The sequence below is a fragment of the Peromyscus californicus genome, unplaced genomic scaffold, assembly GCF_007827085.1.
Source record: "Peromyscus californicus insignis strain IS unplaced genomic scaffold, ASM782708v3 Scaffold_10__1_contigs__length_136768540, whole genome shotgun sequence".
NCBI classification, from domain to species: Eukaryota; Metazoa; Chordata; class Mammalia; order Rodentia; family Cricetidae; genus Peromyscus; species Peromyscus californicus.
This window is the reverse complement of record NW_026294391.1, coordinates 13,208,329-13,235,494: the sequence shown is the minus strand read 5'-3', so window position 1 is coordinate 13,235,494 and position 27,166 is coordinate 13,208,329. Positions and strand designations below refer to the sequence as shown.

The following is a 27,166-nucleotide window of genomic DNA, read 5'->3' as shown; positions in this document are numbered from 1 at the left end:
ACATACCCAAGTACTCCATATCTTCCTGCACACATTGCTTCTCTATTCATAGTGGCCAGAAAATGGAATCAGCCTGGATGCCTATTAACTGATGAATGGATAATGAATATGTAGTATTTATACATAATGGAATTTTATTCAGCTGTAAAGAAGTACAAAATTATGAAATTTACAGGAAATGGATAGAATTGCAAGGCATACTAGTGAGTTCATCCAGGCCCAGAAAGATAAATGTTCCATGTTATCCTTCATATGTGAACCCTAGCTTTAATTTATTTTATATTTGTGTGTTTAATTTGGAGTGTCTGTAGAGGTCAAAAGGCTAGAAAAGGCCCATGAGATGGCGTGTTATTAGAGGTTACATGATACCCCCACCACTGGGCTCCATATTCTTGACTACAACTTTGGAAGAAGACTTAGGCTTTACTGGACACCAGGTTAGATCTAGGCCTCAAGGTAAGATGCCACCCACCACTTGCCTACACCCCTTTAAGCCTACCTAAGAATCCCAGACTGCACCCCCTACCCTGGGCTCCATACCCCAGCCCACAGCCTCAGAAGCTTTACTGGAGGCCAGGCTGGTCCTCGGGACCCCAGGTAAGATGCCCCCCACTGCCCACTAACACTCCTTAAAGTCTGCCCAACAACCTTTGACTGCAACCCCTCCCCTGTGGTCCATAATCCTGTCTACAACTTTGGAAGAAGATTTCAACTTTACCAAATGCCAGGCTGAATCTAGGGACCCATGGCCCCCAAAATTCCAGAGGAGAAACACTACTGGACCTTAAGACTTGCTAGTCATCAGAACCCTTGGCCACTTAGGCCAGAACACCAGACAGGAAACAGAAACCAAGGAACAAAACACCCATCCAACAAAGTCAAATGCAGGAATCAACACCTAGACCTCTAAGCATCCCAAATCTAGATGCCTAAATGCCAGTGTGAGAACACAATCAATAACAGAAAAGGCAGCTATCCTACAACAGCAAGACCTGAACAATCCAACGCAGCTGAAGCACAAGAAAACAGCCTTAAAAATAACTTTATGAAGATGATAGAGAACCTTAAAGAATAAATGAAAAAAAAAACCCTTAAAGAAATTAAGGAAAAGACCAACAAAATTTGGAAGAAATCAATAAATCCCTTAAAATAATGCCAAGAGAGCAAAGAAAAAACAAACAGGTGAAGAAAATGGTTCAAGACCTGAAAACGGAAATAGAAGCAATAATGACAACACAAACTGAGGGAATTCTGGAAATAGAAAATCTGGGTAAGTGAAAAGGAACTACAGATGCAAGCATTACTGACAGAATATAAGATATGGAAGAGAGAATCTCAGGCATTGAAGACACAATAGGGGAAACAGAGTCATCAGTCAAAAAAATGTTAAAACCAAAAAATTCCTAACACAAAACATCCAGGAAACCTGGGACACTATGAGAAAAACAAAGAATAATTGGACTAGAAGAAAGAGAATCCCAGCTCAAAGGCCCAGAAAATACACTCAACAAAATCATAGAAGAAAAATTTCCAAACCTAAAGAAGGAGATGCCTATAAAGGTACAAGAAGCTTACAGAACACCAAATAGACTGGATCCGAAAAAAAAGTCCCCTCACCACATAATAATAAAAACACTAAACATACAGAATAAAGAAAGAATATTAGAATATTAAGAGCTGCAAAGAAAAAGGGCCATGTAACATATAAAGGCAGACCCATCAGAATAACATCTGACTTCTCAATGGAGACTCTAAAAGCCAGAAGGTCCTGGACAGATACCTTGCAGACCCTAAAAGACTATGGATACCAGCCCAGACTAGTATACCCAGCAAACTTTCAATCACCATAGATGGAGAAAACAAGCTATTTCACAACAAAGTCAAATTTAAACAATATCTATCCACAAATCCAGCCCTACATAGGTTCTAGAAGGAAAAATCCAACCAAAGAAGTTAGCTACATCCATGAAAACAAAGGCAATAGAAAATCTCACACCAGCAACACCACCATCAAAATAACAGGAATTAGCAATAACTGGTCATTAGTATCTCTCAATATCAATGGACTCAATTTGACAATAAAAAGACACAAGCAAAGATAATTGATAAAAAAAAAAAACAGGATCCATCCTTCTGCTGCATACAAGAAACACACTTCAACTTCAAAGACATATATTACCTCAGAGTAAAGGGTTGGAAAAAGAGTTCCCAAACAGACATAAGAAACAAGATAGTGTAGCTATTCTAATATCTAACAAAATAGACTTCAAACCAAAATTAATCAAAAGAGATAGAAAAGGACTCATCAAAGGAAAAATTCCTTTTATACTCAAAGGAAAAATTCACCAAGATGATGTCTCAATTCTGAACTTCTATGCCTCAAATGCATGAGAACACACATTTGTAAAAGAAACATTACTAAAGCTTAAATCACACATAGAATCCCACACAATAATAGTTGGAAAGCTTAACACCCCACTCTCACCATTGGACAGGCTATCTAGACAGAAACTCAACAGAGAAATAATGGAACTAACAGACGTTATAATTCAAGTGGACCTAACAGATATCTACAGAATATTTCACCCAAACACAACAGAATATACTTTCTTCTCAGCACCTCATTGAACCTTCTCCAAAATTGACCATATATATACTCAGTCACAAAGCAAGTCTCAACAGATACAAAAAAAAGTGGAAGTAACAACCTGTATCTTATCAGATCACCATGGATTGACACTGGAGTTCAACAACAGAAACAACAGAAAGCATGCAAACTGAACAACTCTCAAAACTGAATCACCGTTGCATCAAGGAAGAAATAAAGAAGTTGAAGACTTCCTAGAATTCAATGAAAACCAATGCACAACATACCCAAAGTTACGGGACACTATGAAAGTGGTACTAAGTGGAAAGTTCAAAGCACTAAGTGCCTACATAAAGAATGTGGAGAAATCTCACACTAGCGACTTAACAGCACATCTGAAAGCTCTCAAACAAAAAGAATCAAACACACCCAAGAGGAGTAGATAGCAGGAAATAATCAAACTGAGCGCTGAAATCAATAAAACAGAAACAAAGAGAACAATGCAAAGAATCAATGAAACAAAGAGTTGGTTCTTTGAGAAAATCAACAAGATAGATAAACGCTTATCAGAACTAACTAACAGGCAGAGAGAGAATATCCAAATCAACAAAATCAGAAAGAAAAAGGGGGCATAACCACAGACACTGAGGAAAACCATAGGTCATACTTCAATAACTTGTACTCCACAAAATTGGAAAATCTAAAAGAAATGGACAAATTTCTTGATATATACCACTTACTAAAATTAAATCAAGATCAAATAAACAATTTAAATAGACCTATAACCCCTAAGGAAATAGAAGCAGTCATTAAAACTCTCCCAACCAAAAAAACTCAGGACCAGACAGTTTTAATGCAGAATTCTACCAGACTTTCAAAGAAGAATAATACTCTTCAAATTATTCCACAAAATAGAAACAGAAGGAACATTGTCAAATTTATTTTATGAGGTCACAGTCACCCTGATACTCAAACCAAACAATGACTCAAAAAGGAAAAAGAATTACAGACCAATTTCCCTCATAAACATTGATGCAAAAATACTCAATAAAATACTGGCAAACTGAATCTAAGAACACACACAAAATTATCCATCATGACCAAGTATGCTTCATAGGCTTCATCCTAGAGATGCAGGGATAGTTCAACATATGAAAATCTGTCAATGCAATCCACCATATAAACAAACTGAAAGAAAAAACCCACATGATCATCTCATTAGATGCTGACAAAGCGTTTGACAAAATCCAACACCCCTTCACGATAAGAGTCTTGGAGAGATCAGGGATATAAGGGATATACATTATAAAGGCAATACACAGCAAGCCAACAGTCAATATCAAATTAAATGGAGAGAAACTCAAAGCAATTCTACTAAAATCAGGAACAAGACAAGGTTGTCCATTCTCTCCATATCTATTCAACATAGTACTTGAAGTTCTAATTAGAACAATAAGACAACTAAAGGATATCAAAGTGATACAAATTAGAAAGGAAGAAGTTAAAGTATTTCTATTTGCAGATGACATGATAGTATACATAAGCGACCCCAAAAACTCTTCCAGGGAACTCCTACAGCTGATAGACACCTTTAGTGAACTGGCTGAATACAAGATTAAGTTAAAAAAAATAAATAGCCCTCTTATATACAAACAATAAACAGACTGAGAAAAAAATCAGGGAAATAACACCTTCACATTAGCAACAAAAATATAAAATATAAAATATCTTGATGTAACTCTAACCAAGCAAGTGAAAGACCTGTATGACAAGAATTTCAAGTCTTTGAGGAAAGAAATTGAAGAAGATATAAATAGATGGAAAGATCTCCCATACTCATGGATTGGTAGGATTAACATAGTAAAAATGGCAATCTTACCAAAAACAATCTACAGATTCAATGCAATGCCCATAAAAATTGCAACACAATTCTTTACAGACTTTGAAAGAACAATATTCAACTTCACATAGAAAAACAAAAAAACCTAGGACAGCTAAAACAATCCTGTACAATGAAAGAACTTTTGGAGGTACCATCATCCCTGATTTCAAGCTCTACTTCAGGGCTATAGTAATAAAAACAGCATTGTATTAGCATAAAAACAGACAGGTGGATCAATGGAATTGAATCAAAGACCCAGACATAAATCCACACACCTATGGACATCTGATTTTTGAAAGAAGCCAAAATTATACAACGAAAACCAGAAAGCATCTTCAACAAATGGTGCTAGTCTAATGGGATGGTGGCATGTAGAAGATTGCAAATAGACCTGTATCTATCACCCTGCACAAAACGCAAGTTCAAGTGGATCAAAGACCTCAATATAAATCCAATTACACTGAATCTGATAGAAGAGAAAGTGGGAACTATCCTTGAACAAATTGGTGCATGAGACAACTTCCTGAATATAATGCCAATAGCACAGACACTAAGATCAACAATTAATAAATGGGACCTTATGAAACTGAAAAGCTTCTGTAAGGCAAAGGACATAATCAATAGGACAAAACGACAGGCTACAGATGGGAAAATATCTTCACCTACCCCACATCCAACAGAAGGCTGATTTCAAAAATATATAAAGAACTCAAGAAACTAGACATCAACAAACCAAATAATTGAATTAAAAATGGGATACAGTTATAAACAGAGAATTCTCAACAGAGGAATCTCCAATGGTCTAGAAACACTTAAAGAAATGCTCAACACCCTTCGCCACCAGGGAAATGCAAACCAAAACAACTCTGAGATTCCATCTTACACCTAACAGAATGGCTAAGATCAAAATCACAAATGACAGCTTATGCTCATGAGGATGTGGAGCAAGGTGAACACTCCCTCTGTTGCATGTGGGGAGTGCAAACTTGCACAGCCACTTTGGAAATCAATATGGCAGTTTTTCAGAAAACTGGGAAGAAGAGTACTGTAAGAGATGACTAGAAAGGAGGGCATTTCGGGGTCAAGTAGAAACCTGGTGCAAGGAAAACTCCTAGGAATCTACAAGGATGACCCCAGCTAAGCCTCCTAGCAATAACAGATACGTAGCCTGAATTGGCCATCTCCTGTGACCAGGTAAGACTTCCAGTGGTGGGATTGGGACACCAGCCCAGCCACAAAACCTTCAACCTGCAGTCTGTCCTGCCTATGGGATGTGCTGGAGTTAGGGTGGTGCAGAGATTTGTGGGAGTGGCCAACCAGTGAGTGGTCTAGCCTAAGACCCATGCCACAAGAGGGACCCCACTCCTGACACTGCCTGGAATGGCAGGACTCAGAGGCTGGATAGCCCAGAGACTTAGGAAAGAACCATACATGACTGAAGAAAAAAATATGAATATAACAATGCCTAATGATATTCTGCTATACTCATAGATTGGTGCCTAGCCCAGTTGTCATCAGAGAGGCTTCATCCAGCTACTGATGGAAACAGATGCAGAAACTCACAACCAACCATTAGACTGAGCTCAAGGAATCCTGCTGAAGAGAGGGAGGAAGGACTGTATGAGCTAGAGATGTCAAGGACATCATAAGAAAACCCAAAGAATCAACTAACCTGAGCTCATAGGAGCTTACATAATCTGAACTAACATCCAAGGAGCCTGCAGAGGACAGACCTAGGCCCTCCACATATATGTGACAGCTGTGTAGCTTGGTCTACTTGTGGGACTCCCAGCAGTGGGGGCAGGAGCTGTCCCTAATGCTTTGGCTGGCTTTTGAGACCCTACTCCTCATACTGGGTCGCCTTGCCCAGCCTTAATACAAGGAGAGGAGCTTAGTCCTACTGCAACTTGATATGCCATGCTTTGTTGATATCCTTTGGAGGTCTGCCCCTTTCTGATCAGAAACAGAGGAGGAGTGGGTTGGGAGAGTGCAAAAGGGAGGTGGTTGGAAGGACTGGGAGGAGAGGAGGGAGGGGAAACTTTGGTTAGGGTAAAATAAATAAGTAAATTTAATTAGTAAAAATAAAATAAATCATTTAAATGTCAAAAAAGAGGTGACATGACAGAACACACTTGATATGAAAGAGTTAAACTTTAACTGAAGAGTTAAAGGTTTAAATAGAGATTGGGATGGCAGGATAAGGGAGGTTTAGGAAGTAGGGCTGGGTTAACTGAACTAAGGATATATGAAAACCTCTTATGGAAATACACTACTGTGAAAACTAATTAAAAATAGAATGAAATGAAGGAGTTTGGAACACATGTACCCTGTATGGATGGATAGTGATTGCCCCAGAAGATATAAATTATTAAAATCCCAGTGCCATGTAAGGGATGCATATCTATGAGTTATTGTTCAGAGAGACTCCAGAGCTATCCATACCAATACAGGTTTTGCCTTGTTCTTGGTTACCTACCATAAATAGATGTTGAGACCTTATTGCTTAAGATACAGCATATTTCAGTTGTAGGGCATAGGGAAATAACGCTGGATTGATCTGAAAACTTCCTCTCTGCTACTTAACTTTCACAGTGCTAGAAGATGCTATGCAGACCACCTGGACGATGCTATGCATACTAGAAAAGTCATCAATGCTACTACTCACTGGTAAACCCTGAGTGCTACATTATCAACCTTCCAGTTAATATGTGCCCACTAGTGCAATAGTGGCATGACTATTATCAGAATAACCAACTACTTTCTGATTGAATTTCAGGTCTGAGATACAGGCAAGAACTCATACTTACTACTATAAACCTAGTCAAATAGTCATGGGTGAGGAAGTCATAGCCCCTAAGGAAGAACCTAATACTGTTGGTTTGCTAAATGGATATGTTGTCAAAATGACTTCTAAAAATTTATGTTTATAACAACAGATTAGTATTGTTCTTTACTTTAGTCAGAGAAGCCTCTTTCTGCCATGGATAGCAGTTCATGCAGTGACTCACACCTGGTCAAAGTTCTAAGAATAAGTGACTGCAAAATGCTCAGCGCTAAATGGGACATCTATTTCAAACCTCTTAAGGCTCAGGGAACATTGCAGAAGAGACTGTGAAACAAATATAACAGCCAGAGGATGGAGAGGAGTGCTTTGAAATGCCATCTTCTGGGCATGACATGGCCAGTACACCCAGGGACTTGTGGCAGCTGCACACAACCTGAACGAAATGGAGCTGCCACAGTCAAAATTCCAATAGGCAAGACTAACTGGACTAATTGGATTACAAACCAGAGAGAGGACATGAAGTTGGGAGGGGATATGCTGGGAAGTGTCTAGTGGGACTAGGAGAGGGAAGTAGAAACACCTATGTATGAAATCGACAAAGATTAAATAAAGGACAAACAAGCCATAAAAATAAGGGCTGGAAATGTAGTTCAATGGTGGCATACTTACCTACCTTATATGAAACCTTAGGTCCAATCCCCAGTACCACCAAAAAAAGAAAGAAAAGATGGCAGTTTGAGAGTTCGAGCAGTCTTCTGCTATGGCAGATAGTACTTGATAGACTGTGGGAAAGCTGTAGAGATGGGACTGAGCAAAGGGCTCTGGGTAGAGAAGATGCTTAATTCCTTTCCTAGCAAATGACATAACTATTTCAGTACACATCACCTCAGAATAAGGCAAGAGAAAAAACAACTTCCTGCTCCTGCAGTTTTATGAAAAAAAAATAGTATAACTGGTTGGTACTTACATTTATGGAAGAATCTTGATTTTATGACTAGCAATGTCTTCTTTTGGTAGACAATAAGGTTCAGAAAAGATTTCAATGTGTCCTACAAGTTGCTTTTGTTTTCAAATTTAGACTGTAAAGAGCTGCCTTTTGGAGGGTTTATTTCTCCACCTTTCACCATTGAAGCAAAAGGGAATAATCGGAGATTGGAACTAATAAGTATTTCTTCTATCTTCCTATTAGTTGCTCTGGCTCTGAGTTGTTGAGGCCTGCCTGGGGAGGAGAATCAGGAGCCCTTCTTGAACTGGGTGCCACTCTCCAGGACCATCCTTTTATAGACCTAGCTCAATCCCTCTTTCTCTAAGGAGAAAAAAATCTAAAGACAGACAGACATGGGGTGAGTTAGATCCTGAAACAGACTTTACTGGGTTGGAAGACAGCCTTCCTGACTATACATGGGGTGCCTCAGCAATAAGAGGGGAGATAAGCCATTCTAGTAACCATTGCCTTTTTATTAAATTTTTTAAACAAATATGACAGGTTCTTTTCTTTCATAAAAGCAATTTAAAACATTTAAGTATTCACAACACTATCAGTTTAGGAAAATACAAACAGGAAAAATATTAAATGAATAGTTATAAAAGGAAAATTTCAAGCATAAGATAAATGAGTAAGTGCCGCCTATGTGTATATCTGTCCTGACAGCTGCTGTCAGAGGTCCTCAGCTCAATAATGCACCCTTGAAAATCTCCTCTAAATGGTCCTTGTCCAAAGGAGGTATTTTGGAGACTTCAAAGAAGATCCTGCAAAAGGAAATGTAGTCTGCTTAGAGAAAAATAAGCCAAAGCAAAACAGGTTCCACAGAGGAAATAGCACATCAGAGCCCCCTGGGTGCCTATCTGGCTTTAACTGTAGAGTAGCAAGGAAGGTGTAAAGTTTCTGAATCCTCCTTTTTTAAGTGACTTTTTCTAGGCCCACTATTTTAAAGATTTTCATGAATGAGCATAAATTAAACTTTAACTGTAGTGTGCTGCTTACTCTTCAGAATACTTCTCATATACATTCTTGAGGCAACTACGGGGTCTGAAAAGCAGCGATTCGTTTAGCTTCCTGACCAAGGTGTGAAGCTCAGCAGCTTTATAATCAGTGTAGTGTTCCAGTAAAGGAATCTGAAAACAGAAGAATGAACAGTAACTTCTATTATTTAAAGTATACCCTTACCTCCAACTATGCTACTCAAGTCCAAACATCCCATCTCTTGTTTAGGCAGGGGAGATACTCAAAACATTTCAAAGACTCATACAGTACAGATACTAACTAGTAATTATAGGGTAGCAGCTAAAAGAATAAGTTTCAGGTTGGAGAGATGGCTCAGAGGTTAAGAGCACTGGCTGCTCTTCCAGAGGTCCTGAGTTCAATTCCCAGCAACCACATGGTGGCTCACAACCATCTGTAATGAAATATGGTGCCCTCTTCTGGTATGTAGGCATATATGCAGACAGAACAGTGTATACGTAATAAATAAATAAATCTTTAAAATAAAAGAATAAATTTGAAATACAAACTTCTAAGATGATTATGCCCAAGTATTATTATTTATATGTTAGCCCTAGTTATAGGTGTTCATGTAAGCTAAAATCCACTAAAGACCTAAGGAATAGGACTAGTTTTCGAATTTTACTCCAAACACACCATACTCATTTCTTTAGTACCATCACATGTTTTCAGTTACTACTTTGCCCATATTCAATATCTCCTCTCACAAGTTCTACACGTCTTTCAAGATTGAGCTTTAAAATGACCTCTTCTGGGGTATGATAGGAAAGTAGCTAGGAGGATACTGACGGTAGAAAGCTTAAATTGAGGATGGGGTAGGGCTTGCAGAAAAGCAAATGTGAACAAGTTAACCAAAACTAACAATGTATAAAAGAGCCATATAGAAATCCACTACTTTGTGAGCTAATTTTAAAATATAATAATAAAAATGCTTGAACAGGTATATCCTGCATGGATGGATAATGTTACTTCCAGAAGCCATAGGCTAGTGAGCAAAAAATGCCAGTGCTGAGTGTGGGAAATCCTCCCTATGAATTGTTGGTCAGGGAGGCCTCATATGCTTCCAAATCAACACAGGCTATTGTCATTGCTTTTGCTTTGCCCACAAAAATTAGACGGTAAGAGCCTACTGCTGAATAAAGAAATTGAGTTGGAACTGAACTACTAGCTTCCTTCCTGTTGGCTAGCTTTCACAGTGCCATCAGGTGTACAGGTCAATTAGGAAGAAAAGTTATCAATAGACTCACCCAGGACAGGACCCTGAATGCTACAATGCTGATCTGCCAGTCAAGATGTACCTACTGGCGTATTAGTGGCATGATTGTTATAGAGGTAAACAACTACTTTCCTACTAAATTTGAGGCTCCACAAGCCTCCACTATAACCCTGGTCAAAAGTCCATGGCTGGGGAGGTTAAAGACCCTAGTGGGAAACTTGCTACTATTGTTTGCTAAATAAATGCACTGTCAAACTGCCTTCTAAACATTTATGTTTTGGCTTTCAACCTCTCCACCTAGCCAGATCCTGCATATACTTCTCCAGGGTCTAACATAGTGAATCTGCTTGACCCGCCCCTCCACACAACCTACCCAACCTTCCAGATCTAGCCTGGATCCAACATCGAGTGCCCCTGCTTAGTTTGCCCACTTCTGCCTGCTCCAAAAGCAACTTCTAAGCTTTTACCAGGACCTGCCCTGACAGCCCTCCAAACCCCAGGCTCCTCACATATTCATCTAACCTTTCCATCCAGCCAGATATACCCCTATCCTCCAGGCTTGAACCAGGATGCACATCCAACCAAACAGCCCAGTCCCCTCTGTCCATCTAACTTCATTCCACCTAAGCCATTTCCAACCTCTAGGCCAAACCCACCCACACATCTTCCATTCTTCCCTAACCTGCTGTGTCTGTATCAGACACAGAACTAGCAAAAGAAATCCACATGACCATATCTCATAGCAAAAAAATGCAAATAATATGAAAGAAAAAGCCATTATTTCCCCTCCAAAACTTACCAATCTTGTAGAAATGTTTGCTATTGAGAATTATGTGGAAGAACTCTAGGGCACAAAGTTTAAAAGAACAAACTATAGTCTTCATCAAATAATTCAAAGAGTTTAAAGATACTAATTTCATTGAGATGTTTCACCAAGTGATTCCCAAGAGAACAAAAACATAAAGCTGACAGAAATGACAAGGACAGTCCAAGATTTGAAAGAGGACTTCAACAAAGACATAGAAATACTGAAGAAGGCTCAAGCTGAAATGAAGATGGAATTAAAAAAACCAATAAACCAACTAGAAAACTCAAAGAAAAGCCTCAGAAATACAATGAACAAAGCAGAAAATAAAATATTAGGACTCTGAGATAAAGTTGAACATATAGACCAAATAAGCAAGGAATGTGAAAAAATATTTTGAACACAGGAAAGGAAGATACAGGAAATGTGATAAAACATGAAAAACCAAACCTTTGAATTATAGGCATAGATAAAGGAGAATCCCAAATCAATAGCATAGACCAGGTCTTCAACAATATCATAGAAGAAAACACGCCCAAACTAAGGAAATATATTCTCATAGAGATACAAGAAGCATACATAACACCAAATAGACAACACCAGAAAAGAAAATACTTATAGTATATCATAGCTAAAACACTAAGTATAAAACACAAAGAAAGAATATTGAAAGCTGCAAGGAAAACAAAAACAAAATCTGAAGTCACATCTAAAGGAAAACCCATGAGAATAACAGCTGACTTCTCAAAGGAAATTTGAAAACCAGAAGAGCCTGGAGCAATACATTCCAATTCCAGAAAGACCATAACCAACCTTACTGATATACCCAGCAAAAATATCTGCTATAGTTGAAGGAAAAAGACAGACTTTCCAAGATATAAATACCTTAAATTTTTTATTTCAACAAACAAAATCTAAAGAAAACATAGGAAGCAATACTTTGGGCTGAAGAGAGTAATGAGCATAGTCAAGAAACTGAGGAAACAAAGACAAAGCCATAATCAGTAAGATACAAAGTACCACTTAGAACACAAACAATATTAAAAATCAATAGCACAATGACCACAATTAACTCACACACATTTCAAAAATAACTGTAAATATTAATGGCCTCGATTTTCCAATCAAAAGACACTGGCTTGCTAAATAGAACAAGAAACCAAATCCACTCATCTGTTGTTTTCAAGAAACACATCTTATCTTTAAAGATAGTCACCACTTTAAAGATGGACAAAAGTAATCTACTCAACTTGGACCTTAAATCAAAGAAACATCAGTATCCTAATAGCTGAAAACACAGACTCTATACTAAAAGCAATCAGAAGAGATAAAGAGGGATAATTCATTCTAATTAAGGGAACAGTTAACTATGAAGATATTACTATCCTAAAAATATATGCACCAAATTCTGGGGTGCACAATTTCATTTAAAACATTACTATTGGATTTAAAAATACAGATTAACCTCAACCTAATAATAATATGTGGCTTCAGTATTCCACTTTCTTCAATAGACTAGTCATCTGGACAAAAATTAAACAGAAAATCATTAGAAATAAATGACATCATACATCAAATACAGATATCTACAGAATATTCTACCCAAGCACAAAAGAATATCCATTCTACTTAGCAGCACACAGAAGCTCCTCTTCATGAAATAGGCCACAAAACAAGTCTTTAAAACTTCAAAAAGACTGAAATCACTTCTTGTATCTTATCTGACCACAGTGGAATAAAAGTGAAAATTTGTACAGCCCCACCAGCTTTACCGGAGGCCAGGGTGCTCCTAGGGACTCCAGTAAGACACTGCCTACCACTTGCTAAACCCTTTTAAGCCTGTCCAACAATCCCAGACTGCACCCCCACCCAGGGCTCCATATCCTGGCTTTACCAAAGACCAGACAGGATCTAGGAACCCCAGGTAAAAAACCACCCACCACCTTTACCAAAGGCTAACTCCAAATGGATCAAAGATCTAAAGGTGAAACCTAGAACACAGAAACTTCTAGAAGAATACATAGGCAGCACCCTACATAATATAGGTGTGTAGGAAAGGACTTCCTGACTAGGACTCCATTTGCCCAAGAATTAAGGCCAACAATTGACAAGTGGGACTTCAAAAACCTAAAAAGCTCTGCACAACTAAAGAAATAATCACCTAGAAGAAGAGGAAGCCCACAGAATGGGAGAGAATATTTGCCAGCTATACATTTAATGGAAGATTAATATCCAGAATATGTAAAGAAGTGAAAAAAAACAGTCAAAAACAAATTACCCATTCAAAAAATGCACTTAGGACCTGAATAGAGAGTTCTTAAAAGAAGAAAACATGGCTAAGATACACCTCAAAAATGCTCACCATCCCTAGTAATTAGGAAAATGCAAATAACACAACTTTGAGATTTCATCTTATCCCAGTTAGAACGCAAAAGATCAACAGAAACCTGAAATACTGAAACTGCTAGGAAAAAAAATAAATACAATTGGTCTAGGTTTATACAACTCTGTGTGCTATTTCCTCAGGATTCAGAGGTTTGCTCATCAAGAGTGGCTGAGAATTTCTAGATATAGAGGGCTTAGAAATGGCTCAGCAATGGTGTTGTTACTACACTGTCTCTAATTTGACTATGTATTACACATCAGTAAGAATTCAAAGTTCTCTAAAGTTGCTTTTCTCTACAATATTTTATAAAATTGAGGAAAGTATCAAATACGAATTTTAATTATAGAAGGCTTTCTACTTCAGATGATAGTACTACATGCATGCCCTGTTACATACACCGACAGATCCTTTCACTATTCTATAGTCTCTGGGTTGGTGTTTCTCAAACTCTAGTCCAGCAAGATCCTTAAGAGGCCAGTTCTGCAAGGGACAGGAATGGAATGGGGCAAAGGATAGGAAGTGAGCCCACCATAGCCCCTATGACAACCAGAGTGACTTCACATTGGTCTGTTTTGCAATTTTGGCTTTTTTGGGAGGCTTTCTTTAAAACAGAAAGTGTTACAGTTTGTGGCTAAGAAAAACTAAATATTTGAAAGCAATCACTGTAGAAAAACTTGTCCATACATTGTGCAATTGTTAAAGAAGCCATAACTGCAGGAACAGCAGTTTTGTTACAAGAACACAGTCCTAAATTTCACCCCATCTCGACCCATCATGAGTATTTACCCCAAGTAGTTTTAGGCCAGAGGAACATGTCGGGTTGTCTTGCTCTATCACTGTCCACCTTATTCTTTGAGACAGAGTTTCTCACTGAATCTAGAGCCAGGCTGGCAGCCAGCAAGTTCCCAATGATTCTTTTGTGCTGATACCCACCCACCCCCACCACCCACAGACTAGGGGCACAATCAAAAATGGCCATGCGTAGCTTTTTACGTGAGTGCTGGGGATTTGAACTTATAACATCATGCTCTTAGTGACTGAGCCACCCCATCCATTTACGCAATTGTTGAGATTCCTCATGTAGATGGCCAAGAGAAAACAGGCTGCAGCTAGTTTTGAAGGCCTCTCTTGGACATATTCATATTCCTGCAGGGTCATCTCACAGATGAAGCGGGACAAGGTTAGTGTCTTCATGCTAGCATGGATACACTAAAGGAAATGAGAAGACTGGTTAACAATCAATTCAGAAAAGCAGTATCAGGCAGAAGAATCCCTTTCAAGTTATCTCATCCCTAGTCCACATGGTACTCTGCTTGAACAAAGTACTTCTGCTACCATGACCTCTTTTACAGACTCCTGCCTGTAAGCCCCTTGAGGCATGCAAATGGCCAGGCCCCTCCCTTAAGGACCTCCAACTTAAAGGTTCTACCCACTAAACACTCTTAACTGCCCTAATAGCCAGCCCCAGCCCTACACTGGAATAAAAAGCCTAAGCTCTGGATGTGAAAACCCACCAATACCCACCCTGGAAAGCTCCGCCTCCAAGAAACACTATATAAATCATGTGTTCTGTTCAGTTCTCTGCTGCTTCTAGCCTGATTAGAGGCAGCTACCCTCCTGGATTTTAAATAAATAAATCTCCCAATTCATCTCTTGTGTGAGGTTTGTTGTGGGGCATGACTTTGTGGTACTCCTTGGCTCCTGACTTTCCCTTCAGAGCTGTAACACTTTCACTGGGGAAGCCTTCCCCCACTGGAGCAGAGCTGTAACACTTTCACTGGGGAAGCCTCCCACCTCAGAGCTGTAACACTTAGGCTGCCTTCAAGCACTCTAGAAGATTATGATACTGGCATTGGGACTTGCCATCTTTAGGGCTCCTAAATTACCAAGCGAGTGCCCTTTGACTCTCTTTGCAGTAGTAATCATCCTTTGAAGGGTCCAAGTCTCCCAACTGTGATTCTGCACATAGTCCTACTCTAGGAGATGTTTCATGTTCCAAAACATTCTCTTCCTTCTTATGTTTGAAAATAAATTTTAACTTATACCACACATAAAAATATATATATAACAATTGTAGGGTACAATGAATAATTGAAAGTGATCTCCCCCATAACCAATACTCAACTAAGGAAAAGAATATTGCCAACATTTCCCCCAAAATATATGCACCATCTCCTGATCAAAGACTATTTTACTTTTTCCCCTACTTTGCTCTTATCCTAAAATCTTATAGGTATACCACAGAAATTTATAACTTGCCCCACCCCAGTATCTGATAAACAATCTTTAACCAAGAAGTCTGTCGGCCACTCTGGATATAGAAAAGATTAATCCAGAAATCAAAATAACTAAGGTATATCTCCTCCCCGTTACCGAAGCATATCTACGCAGAAAATTATATGCAGTAGGAATATTGATGTCAAAGTTGAGGGTTTTCAGGATGTTCATTTCCAAGGAAACCATATCACGCTGCTGATAAAGATCTTCACAAATGTAAAGGAACTCTGGCAGAGAAGGTGGATAGGATTCCTGTGGATAAAAAGGAGACACAGTCATTCATGTAGGCATCCTTTTTTGTCTCTAATTATGATAAAAGAAGAAGGGGAGAGAAGTGAAGGAAGGTTGAATAGGAGTCAACCCCATTTCCTGACATAGACTTTCAGGGCAGATCTGAAAGTCAGTTGTAGTTCATTTGAATTGCTCAACAGAAAGAAAAAACAAAATGAGAATAGCTGCCCATCCCTAAACTGTATCAACATCAGGCAGAGGATGGGGCTAAATGTTATGGTCCCTTACAATGCCAAAGGCAGCCTAACAGGACACAGCATCTGAGAGCAAGACTGTGCCCTCCTGGTGGGTGAGAATCAGAAATCAGAATAGAGATATCTAAAGCCTGCTATGGGAAAGGAACAGAAGGAAGCCAAAAAAAATGAGCAAGAAATAGAGAAAATATGCATGGTAGGATGGAGAGGAGCTGAGAGTGCGAGTGTGCTGTACTGCGAGTGTCTTCCCATCATCTGTTCTCTGGAAGTTGAACGTTGGTTTTGGAAAATCATTAGGATATAGAAAGATGCTTCGTTTTTACTTGACCTAGAGCTCACCATCCACTCCAGCCATATTTCCTCTTTACCTCCTTACTGTTCTTCCCTCCTCTTTGTCTCCCCCTCCCTTTCTTCCTCCTCCCCTATGGCTTATCAGGCTCACAGATCCCCAGATCACTCGTTCCTTTCTTCCACAATCATCCCATTCCCACAGCTCCCTGTATCATGATATTCCCCACTCTAGCTCCCTCCTCCCACGATTACTTTCCTGTCTTTTGCAGTCACTCCAGGACATACTCACAGTTGAAGATTCGGAGCTAAAACTTGCAAAGCCGAGAACATGTGGCATTTATCTTTCTTGCTCTGGGTTACCTGACTCAATATACTATTTTCTAGTCCCATCCATTTACCTGCAAAGTTCACGATTTCATTTTTCTTTACAGCTGAAAAGTCTTCCATTGTGTATACATACCATATTTTCATTATCCATTCATCTATTGAAAGACATTTAGATTGTTTCCATTTCCTAACTATTTTGAACAGAGACACAATATATGTTGCTGAACACATTATTTGTAAAGTAAGAATGTCAAGTACTTTGGATATATGCCAAGGAGTGGTATAGATGGGTCATATGGTTCACTTATTTTTAGATTTTTGAGGATGTTCCAAGCTGAATTCCAGAAGGGCTCTTCCAGTTTGCATTCTCACTAATAGTGAGTGAGGGTTCCCCTTTCCCCACATCCTCACTGGCATTTAAACTCAGTTGCTTGGAAACGCTCCCCCAAAAGTCACAGGCTACCTAGCAAACCTCTCAGAACCAGGCATGAGAAACCTCCTTTCAAGCTGTTGTTCCGGGTAATCCAGGAGACTCCCAAGACAACATAAGCTACTGCTGTTAACCTTGGCCGTCTCCCAGAGGTTGAAAGAAAGTCCCTGTTGCTGAAGACACCACACAGTTTGGACACACACACTCTGGAGGAAGAATATGTGCTGTATTTGACCTGAAAGTTTCCTCCCTGAGGTCTAGCTTTCATAGTATCAGGAGGTACTATGCAAGCTGCCAACGGAGGGAAGCAACCAACAGTCTTACCCACCTATGACATCTGTGAACCACAATAATGACCAGCATGGCAAGATATCCTTCAAAGCACAATAGTGACACTCCTATCTTGGTGGTAACCAACAGCTGTCTAATTAGACTAAAGGCCACCTCAACAGGAAGAAAATAATGTCTGCTATTGGAAACCTAGCCACCTTCCCAGAGCTACTGAGCTTATGGATTTAGAGATGACCCTACTACTGCTGCTTCACTAGACCAGCATAACTCCTAACTGCATTCTAAAACAGCCTTATACCCACAGAGAAGTGTAATCATCGCCTTTCATCTAAGAAGCTTCTCTTTGCAGCTTGGAGAGCATTAGAGAAAACCATAAACAGTCAAGATGTAGAAATCAAATGATCATGGGGTGCCTACCCCCAGTTGATATATCTATAAGGCAAGTCCTGCACATAAGGTTCGGGGAATATTGAGGGATAAGGATGGAAAGAATGTAGGACACAGAGGACCAGGAAAGTTGCTGTGGGATGTGTCTCCCAGAAATGACAGGAAAGCTCTGCCCATGAAATCTCAACAATGTGGCTGCCTCAACAAAACCTGAACACTGACAATACCAACAGACATGTTAATGTGGAAGGGGGAAATATCGCAAGCCCCACTCCTATGCAAAGGACTACGGGTAATTAATAACTGCTGAGAGGGGGAGAATTAGTCTTTCTCAGAGATGAACTCCTTATTTGGTTATCCTATACCAAGTGCTCAGCCCTCAAATCATGTACATACAAGCAATAGTAAATGGACTCAGGCTGTATTTTTGTGTATATGTATATAAAAAATAATAAAGAAAAAAGGGCCATGAATTTGAAATGGAGTAAGGGTGTTTGAGGGGATCAAGGAAGTAAAATAAGTGGGTAAGTAATGTAATTACATTTGAATTCAATTTTTATAATTAAAAAAATTCTTTCAGGGGCTAGAAAAAATAGCCCAGTAATTAAGAGTGCCTACTGCTATTGCAGAAGACCAAAGTTTGGTTCTTAGTTTCCACAGCAACTGGTGCACAGCTGCCTGTAAATTCTCCTCTGGAGACAGGATACCACTGACCCCAGGGACACCTGCACTCACATGTGCAGATTCCCACACAAACATATACACACTATTAGGAAATAAAAATAAATCCTTTTTAAAAGTCTTCCACTATTTCTAAGTCCTATAAGGGGAAGCCATCCTTCTTCCACAGGCCGTAGTGTATGCCTTCTGTTCTGACCGCAGGAAGAGGAATACTTCTGGTTCCAAAGCTCGCTAAAAGTACCCATCCGCCTCTGTGCCTTTCTTCTTACTCTGCCTGGGCCCAGCCTTTGAAAGTAAGGTATAGGACAGTATCTCTAATGATAAATATAAAGGGCACTTGGGCAGGGAAGGAGTGAGATAGAGAGGGAGGGACTGAGAAGGCAGAAAAAGAAAAAAATAGTTCCAAAGTTTTTTGAACCTTTTAATAGAAATTGCTACCTCCTGAATAAAGGAAAGAATTAGAGAGGTTAACTAGATAGATTATGGTCATGAAGAAAAGGCCAGTTGTCTTCATGTTGTTTGTCTTTATACAGTTATTTTTACTTCAAAAATAACTACTTCACCTAAACCAGTTTAGACTCACTATGATTTATACCGAACCATTTTCTATGATTGTCTCCGGCACTTTACTTTGTTTTATTATAGGTGCAGATAGATTCCCCTAGACGAGGATACAGCTGGTGGAACAAGAAAAGCTTGGGGAGAGGGCAGAAAATCATGAATGAGCAGGAAGTTTTTAACAGAACTACCTATCAAATAAGGCACCTGTGCCCATAAAGTATCTTTAAAAACTAAACAAGTGAACCTTGCTGTTCCCAGGACAAATATACCTCCAGTGCCAAGTAAGAACTTTCCATAGCTAAGGAAATAGACAAAAATTTGGTAAGAAAAGTATCTGTGTGTGTGTATATATATATCATATATATATATGATTTATATATACATATAGATAAATTTATAGAGATGCATATACACAATTTCACTTAGATATGTCTGTACATATACACACTCCTTCTCTGTTTAGGATGGATATTTGGTTAGTTCCCCTCAGACCTTAAGGATTCAGACTCACCTCCAATTTGGCTGCAATCATGTAGGCAGTGGAGCCCAGGAGTTGTAGATCATCCTTCTTGCACTGGGCCTTCATCAGGTAGTGATCCACTAGCTTCACTGTCAAATACAGCGTCTCATTATTCATCTGAAAGGACGTCTGAAGGAACAAATCAGATAGGAATCTGCATAGTTTCCAAATAAACAGCCATCTCCAGACAAATTTACAAACCTTGACTGTCTGGAGCATCAAGGACAGTTCTAGCCAGTTTGTACTCTGCTAGGAATGTGGAAACTACTCCAGAAAGGTACTGACATATAGCACTAACCCCTTTAAGGACCCTGCAATTCTCTGTAATTATCCTTCAGAAAGATAACCAGTCTTACAAGCTAGACAGTGTCTGTGAGTGCCTTGATCTCTGACACTAAGATTCCTGCTTTCTTCATTTGTTAGGAGCCGTAATCTCCAAGGAGATAGTATTTCTTTATATCCAAAACAGAGACAGGGCGAAAAGTCAAGTTTCTAACAGGTCCAGCTTCCTTTCTAGAAATTCTAGTAAATTCTCTACTTTGTAGAGGCAACTAACAATTATTGGTCTGTTGCCCCTTTTATCTCCCAAATCTATGTATAAAAAGACAAATCTATCTCATATTATATCATCCCATCTCCGTGTTCCATATTTAAGGATACCTATAAAGACTTTAGGATCACTCTAATAATCTGAGATCATTGGCCTATCTTAAATTCAGCTGATTAGCAATATTAGCATTTTCACAGGTACTGGGGATTCTGACATGGGCATTTTATTTTGCTTTCCACAGTATCAAAATGAATGTCCTAATATAGAAATGGGAGGAACAAACATGGTATGTACTCACTCATAGGAGGATACTAGATGTAAAACAAAGATGACTAGACAGCTACTCACAACTCTAGGGAGGCTACCTAGAAAAGAGGACCCTAAGAAAGACACAGGGATCGACCAATGACAGAGAAATGGATGAGATCTACATGAACAACCTGGACGTGAGTGGGGGTAATGAAGGGCAAGGATCGAGAGAAAGAGAGCTTGGGGGAGCGGGAGATCCCAGCTGGATCAACAACAGAGAGGGAGAACAAGGAATAGGAGACCATGGTAAATGAAGACCACATGAGAATAGGAAGAAGCAAAGTGCTAGAGAGGCCCACAGAAATCCACAAAGATACCCACACAACAGACTGCTGGCAATGGTCGAGAGACAGCCCGAACTGACCTACTCTGGTGATGGGATGGCCAAACACCCTAATTGTTGTGCTAGAAACCTCATCCAACTACTGAGGGATCTGGATGCAGAGATCCATGGCCAGGCCCCAGGTGGAGCTCCAGGAGTCCAATTGGCGAGAAAGAGGAGGGTTTGTATGAGTGAGAATTGTTGAGACCAAGGTTGGAAAAAGCACAGGGACAAATAGGCAAACGAATGGAAACACATGAACTATGAACCAATAGCTGAGGGGTCCCCAACTGGATCAGGCCCTCTGGATAAGTGAGACAGTTGATTAGCTTGATCTGTTTGGGAGGCATCCAGGCAGTGGGACCGGGTCCTGTGCTCAGTGCATGAGTTGGCTGTTTGAAACCTGGGGCTTATACAGGGACACTTGGCTCGGCCTGGGAGGAGGGGACTGGACCTGCCTGGACTGAATCTACCAGGTTGAACTCAATCCTCAGGGGAGTCTTTGCTCTGGAGGAGATGGGAATGGGGGGTGGGCTGGGGGGAAGGCGGGACGGGGAGAGAACAAGGGAATCCGTGGCTGATATGTAGAATAAAATTAAATTATAGAATAAAATAAAAAAATAAAAAAGAAGAAATGGGAGGAGCTCATATAGGTGAAAAGTAATGGCTATAATCTTAAGTAGCAAATTGAAACCAGATAATCATAAATAAATAGATAGATAGATAGATAAATAAATGATGGCAGAAATGGGAAGCAGTATCTAAAGATAATGTCTCTGTGAGAAAATGGCACAGCCAATACTTACATTGCTTCCTTCTTGTACACACATATTCCTGCATGCTAGTATTAAATGGTAACATATAAATATGACGGTAATATATGAATGAAAATCCTGTGTGTTTTCATGTATATGAATGAGTGCACATGTAGGGAGTGAATGTGCGTGCACACGTTGAGGCCAGAAGTCAACTTAGGGTATTGTCCTCAGGTGCCATCTACCTAAGTTTTTGAGACAGTCTCTCAATGGGACTTGCAGCTCACTGATTCTGCTAGGCCAGGTGACCAGTGAGCTCCAGAGATCTGTCTTCCCTCATCCTTCCAGTGCTGGGGTTACAGACACATGCTCAGCCTTTTGTGTACAGGCTGGGGCTCCACTCAGGTCCTCATGCTTGGCTGGCAGAGAGCCTTCTATCCTAGTAAATGGGGTGTAACAGAAGATGAAACTGAGTTCTTTCCTCCTATATTCTTGCTGGCTACAGCTTACAGTCCTGTGAAACCTGGTGCTAAACCATTTGTAGACAATCTGCCTCTGCGAGAATTTAATAGGTAGCAGAGCTGATTGCTTTCTTCAGCCTATTGAAAGTCAGCCCTTAATGCAAGGAGTTTAAAACAAGAAATAAAAAGAAAAAATTGTAGAATGGTATATAGGAAAAATGATAAAAATTCTTGCAGCCAAAGAATAACATCTAAAGGTCTCACAATATTACAACATGATTATAGAAATCAGAGTCACACTGAGATTTTTTTAATTCAAAAGTAATATAAAATACTATGTAAGACTAATATAGACCTAAAACTTAGATTTTTAAAATTAGAAGCAGAAAAAGAAATGAATTGAAACATGCAAACCATTTAATCTTATCTTAGGGCAAGTTATTAGACCAGTTCTATCAAAATGGCTAGTTATCTAAATGAAGATTTATACATATAAGAGAATCACAGAGCCATTAAAGAGAGTGTGATAGATCTATACTTATAGGAAAAGATTACTTGGATTATTTTTGTGTGTGCAGTTGTTTGTTTTGAGATGGGGTCTCATGTAGCCCACACTGACTTCAAACTTGCTGTGAAGCTGAGGATGGCTTTGATCTCTTGATCTCCTGCCTCCACTTCCCAAGTATAGGGATGATGGGCTTGTACCACAACATTCATCTTGGGATCTGTGTGTTTTTAAGAAATGCAGGTATATGTATAGTGCACAGGTCTGTGATCTCAGTACTCAGAAAGCTGAGGCAGAAGGGTTTAAGGTTTAATGTGGTGATATATTGTGTACCCCAATATATTGTATATGCTAATATACTTATCTGGGGATCAGAGGACAGAGCCAGCCACTAGATTAGACATAGAGGCCAGACAGTGGTGGTACACACCTTTAATCCTATCATTCGGGAGGCAGAGATCCATCTGGATCTCTGTGAGTTCAAGGCCACACTGGGAACAGAGCCAAACATGGTGGCACACACCTTTAATCCCAGCACTTGAGATCTCATGCCTTTGCTTGAAAAGCATGAATGCCTTTAATCCCAGGAAGTGACATGGCTGGGTGGAGAATGGTATATAAGGCGCGAGGAGACAGGAACTGAGCAGCAGTTCAACTGAGACCCTCAGGGGTGAGGACTCAAGCTTTCAGTCTAAGGATTTGTGGAAACAAAATCAGCTGAGGAGTTGGCAAGGTGAGGTTGGCTTGTTCTGTTTCTCTGATCTTTCAGCTTTCACTCCAATATCTGGCTCCAGGGTTTTTCTTTATTAATAAGATCTTTTAAGATTCATGTTACAGTTTAAGGTTGCATGTGTATTATTGACATAAGTAAGAGATAGCAGAACCTTAACAACAAAAGGGACAGAAAATGATCTGAAAGGATACACTTCAAATGTTTAGTTGTCACCCCTAGAGAATAAGGAGTACTGAAACAAAAGTCATTTGCCTTAATCCAGCCTCTGTACTTGAGCAAGTTTGGCTAAAGTAGATTCTCTCTATAGTGAATGACAACCTGTAAAAGTTGTAACCTCACCTTGTAATCAAACAACTGAGTATCAGTCAACCAAAGAAGCTGAATTTACAGCCAATCAGAAGCTGAAATCCACCAAATCATGAACATATAAGCCAAATGCCAGTAGCAGCCATCAAGTTTTACAATGTATTTACTTGTCTTCAGGTCTTATTTTGCCATCCAAATAATAAATTCCTAGAAATCAGGACTATAGTTTCTTCAGCTCTATAGATGCAGTATGTTTTTAGCATGTTTGATTTGAAATGAAAAGGATAACAGTTTCTCAAGGCAGCAATTCCCAGTCTTACCTGAACTTCCACCAACCAGTCCACAAGAATGGCTCTCATATCACTGGTGAGTTCCATCTGTCTGTCCATGTATTTCGTGACTATGAACTTTTCCTGGCATTGTTGAAAAAGAAATGTTAATAAACTATTCTTGTACTTCAAAATTTTAACACAACTTCTTTTTCATGGTTCTAACACACTACTTTCAACTTGTATCAGATGTCAGCATATCACAGTATCCTTTTCTGAACAAGTTCTGTTAGGGTCCAAGACGATGGGGCCTGCTGAGCCAGCAGAAGGGGTTCGGGGGCCTGCTGAGCCAGCAGGAGGCTGGGGGGTATCTGTTGATTGGTTGTCCCTAACCTGTGGTTTTCCTGAGAATTGCTTGCTCAGCTCCAGCCTCTTCTAGTTAAGGCCTGGTCTATGTCAGGGCTGCCAGGGAAGCCTGTTATGGCCCTGGTTTGGCCACCTGGTCCTTTTAGTTCAAGCTATCTTTGGGAAATGGACATATAAAATATTTAAGTGTCAGAAGAGATATTGGGGAACCCACCCATGGCTGTCAATGAATACTAGAAGAGTTGCAATACTTCTTTGCAATTCAGTCTAAAACAGAATACCATGCTGTGCAAACCAATGCTTTTTCAACTTTGACATACATATGTAGTACTCAAATGTCTTGTAAAGCTTCATACTTTGATTTAGAAAACTAAGCTTAGTTTCTACATTTATATCAAGATTTCCAATGAGACCCACCAGAGCCAATCTATTCACCTGCCTGACCCCTCAGCCATTCTGTGGACCATGTGGTACCCTGTGAGCTCAAACTCAGGCATGGACCCCAGAGCTAGTCTATGATCTACCCCACCCACTGTGTTACCCAAAGATCTCATGGCACCTATGAGTACAACTCCAGGTATAGACCTTTAGCCCAGCCTACATCCCACCCACCTCTACCCAAAGGTGGTGTAACATTCTGTGCCCTACCTTCAGGGAGCACCTTCCACTCCCACTGAGATCCCTGCCCCTGCTACCCAAGGACTACCTGTAGAACTGGGTGAGTGAGCCCTCACAGACTTCTGAAGATCAGCCATAAGAATCTTCTAGCTACAGATGGTCTGCTCCAGGGCTCAGAAGTTGCACCTATTCCTAGCTTAAATGGGACTGCTTATGACATTCCAGTTAAACATCAACGGAGTTGCTCCAATACTGAGCGCCAAACACCGTTCAGCTGGACCACAATCCGATAAGTTGGAGCAGCAGCAAACAAAGATCCAAACACCCATGCAATGAAGGTGAGAGCCCATATCTATACCAAGGAAAACCACCAACCCTTTAACTCCAGATGCCTAGGTCACATCACAAAAACAAACAAACAAAAAATCCACACTGGAATCATAGACTATGGGAAATATCATGACCTTAAAGCTTCATCCCTACTGGCTAGCTTTCCTAGTTCTGAAAAGTGTTGTGCATGTTACCAGCGAAGAAAATTAATCATCAGTCTTACCCAGCTTTGAGCCCTGCAAGCTATAATAACCAATAACAAGATATTTCCCCTGGTACAATAGTGGAGAGAATGTTACTGAAGTAACTAAACACATTCTGATTGGTTTTAAGGCCTGCTCCACAAGACGGAAGCCATACCTGGCACCATTACTGGGGCCAAAGACCAGGGGCTAGACCAACTTAAAGGAGAACCTAACTGCTCTTCTACTGAAAGTGCATAGTGCTAAATCAGCTCCTAATGACTTAATGCTACATCCATAGATTACATACATCTCTCAACCCTCATCAGAGAAGCTTCTTCTTTTAGTATAAGGCAGTTAACTGAGACCCACAACTGGTCAATGTGCCAAAAATATAACATCATGGAATGCTCAGCCCCAAATGGCTCAGAGAGGCTTGTAGAAGAGGGGGTAGAAAGACTGTAAGAGTCAGAGATGATGGATGATTACATTGAAACAGTATTTTCCAGGCACAATCCATATGAATTCATAATGGTTGTGATGGCATGCACAAAGACCCGCACAAGCTTTACCCAGACAAAATCCCAGCATGGAGGCAGGAAGTAGGCATGAAATTCCACCTCTAGCTGAGGAGCTATTGGCAATTGATAGCTTCTGGGGGAGGGAAATCCAATTTTCTTTAAGAATGTGATTCTTGGTATATCAACCACACTCCAGGGGTGGCCACGAAATATTAAGGCAACACATATTTGACTTGATGGGCTTAGAAAAAGAAGACACAAATTTCAAATTTTTTCAAATTTTTTTAAAATTTTTGGGTCCTTATGAAAGTAGGGATGGATCTAAGAGGAGCTGGGAAGGAGTGTGAATATGATCAAAACACATTGATTGAAATTCTCAAAGAATTAATAAAATATGTTAACATTTTTTAAAACAAAAAAGATTTCAGAGAAGAGAAAGAAGGCATGGAGTTGGATGGGCAGGGAGGTGGGAGGATCTGGGAGGAGATGAGGAGGGCAAACCATGACCAGAATATACTGTATGAAGTTCACATGGTAAAGTATTACATGATGCCAAGGATATGTAGCAGCCAGGAAACACAGAGACCAAAGGGGCTATGGTCCCCAAATACCCTCTACAAGCATTCATGTGATAATTGAATCTCCTCTTACAAAACCCACCTCCTAAAGGTTATGCTACCTCCTAGTATCATCTCAAGCTAGGGACCAAGCCTTTGTGGAACATTCTAGATCCAAATAATAGCATGAGAAATCCTGGGAAAGCTGAAATTTGTTATCAAATGGGTAGAAATATGGGCATCCCGAAACCTTGTCTATGTTTGACATATGGAGTTGGTGCATTATTCTGTAAGTGGGCCCTTTATCTGAGGGATCTGATGTGAAATTTGGGAGCTCAGTGTCAGAATCTAGTCAAGCTATTGAAGAGTTAATTGTGTTAGAGAAATGGGAAATTCCTGCTTTATAAAACGTGTATTAGCTTTGGATGACAAAAATCAACTCTAATCCCTAAAGAAATAAAAATTACAA

The 27,166-nt window shown here is 39.8% G+C and overlaps 1 protein-coding gene across 1 annotated transcript in view; it reads right to left on the bottom strand.

Annotated features, from left to right (window-relative positions):
* Window positions 1–8,921: 8,921 nt before the first annotated feature.
* Window positions 8,922–27,166, bottom strand: part of Ccnb3 (cyclin B3) — a 59,705-nt gene continuing 41,460 nt past the window's right edge. Inside the window, exons 7-12 of the mRNA XM_052743539.1 lie at window positions 24,175–24,267; window positions 19,905–20,042; window positions 16,037–16,192; window positions 14,723–14,872; window positions 9,239–9,369; window positions 8,922–9,003 (exon numbers count right to left, since the gene is read on the bottom strand). Of these exons, the coding sequence (XP_052599499.1) occupies window positions 8,922–9,003; window positions 9,239–9,369; window positions 14,723–14,872; window positions 16,037–16,192; window positions 19,905–20,042; window positions 24,175–24,267 (750 nt within the window). The remainder of the gene's footprint in view (window positions 9,004–9,238; window positions 9,370–14,722; window positions 14,873–16,036; window positions 16,193–19,904; window positions 20,043–24,174; window positions 24,268–27,166) is intronic.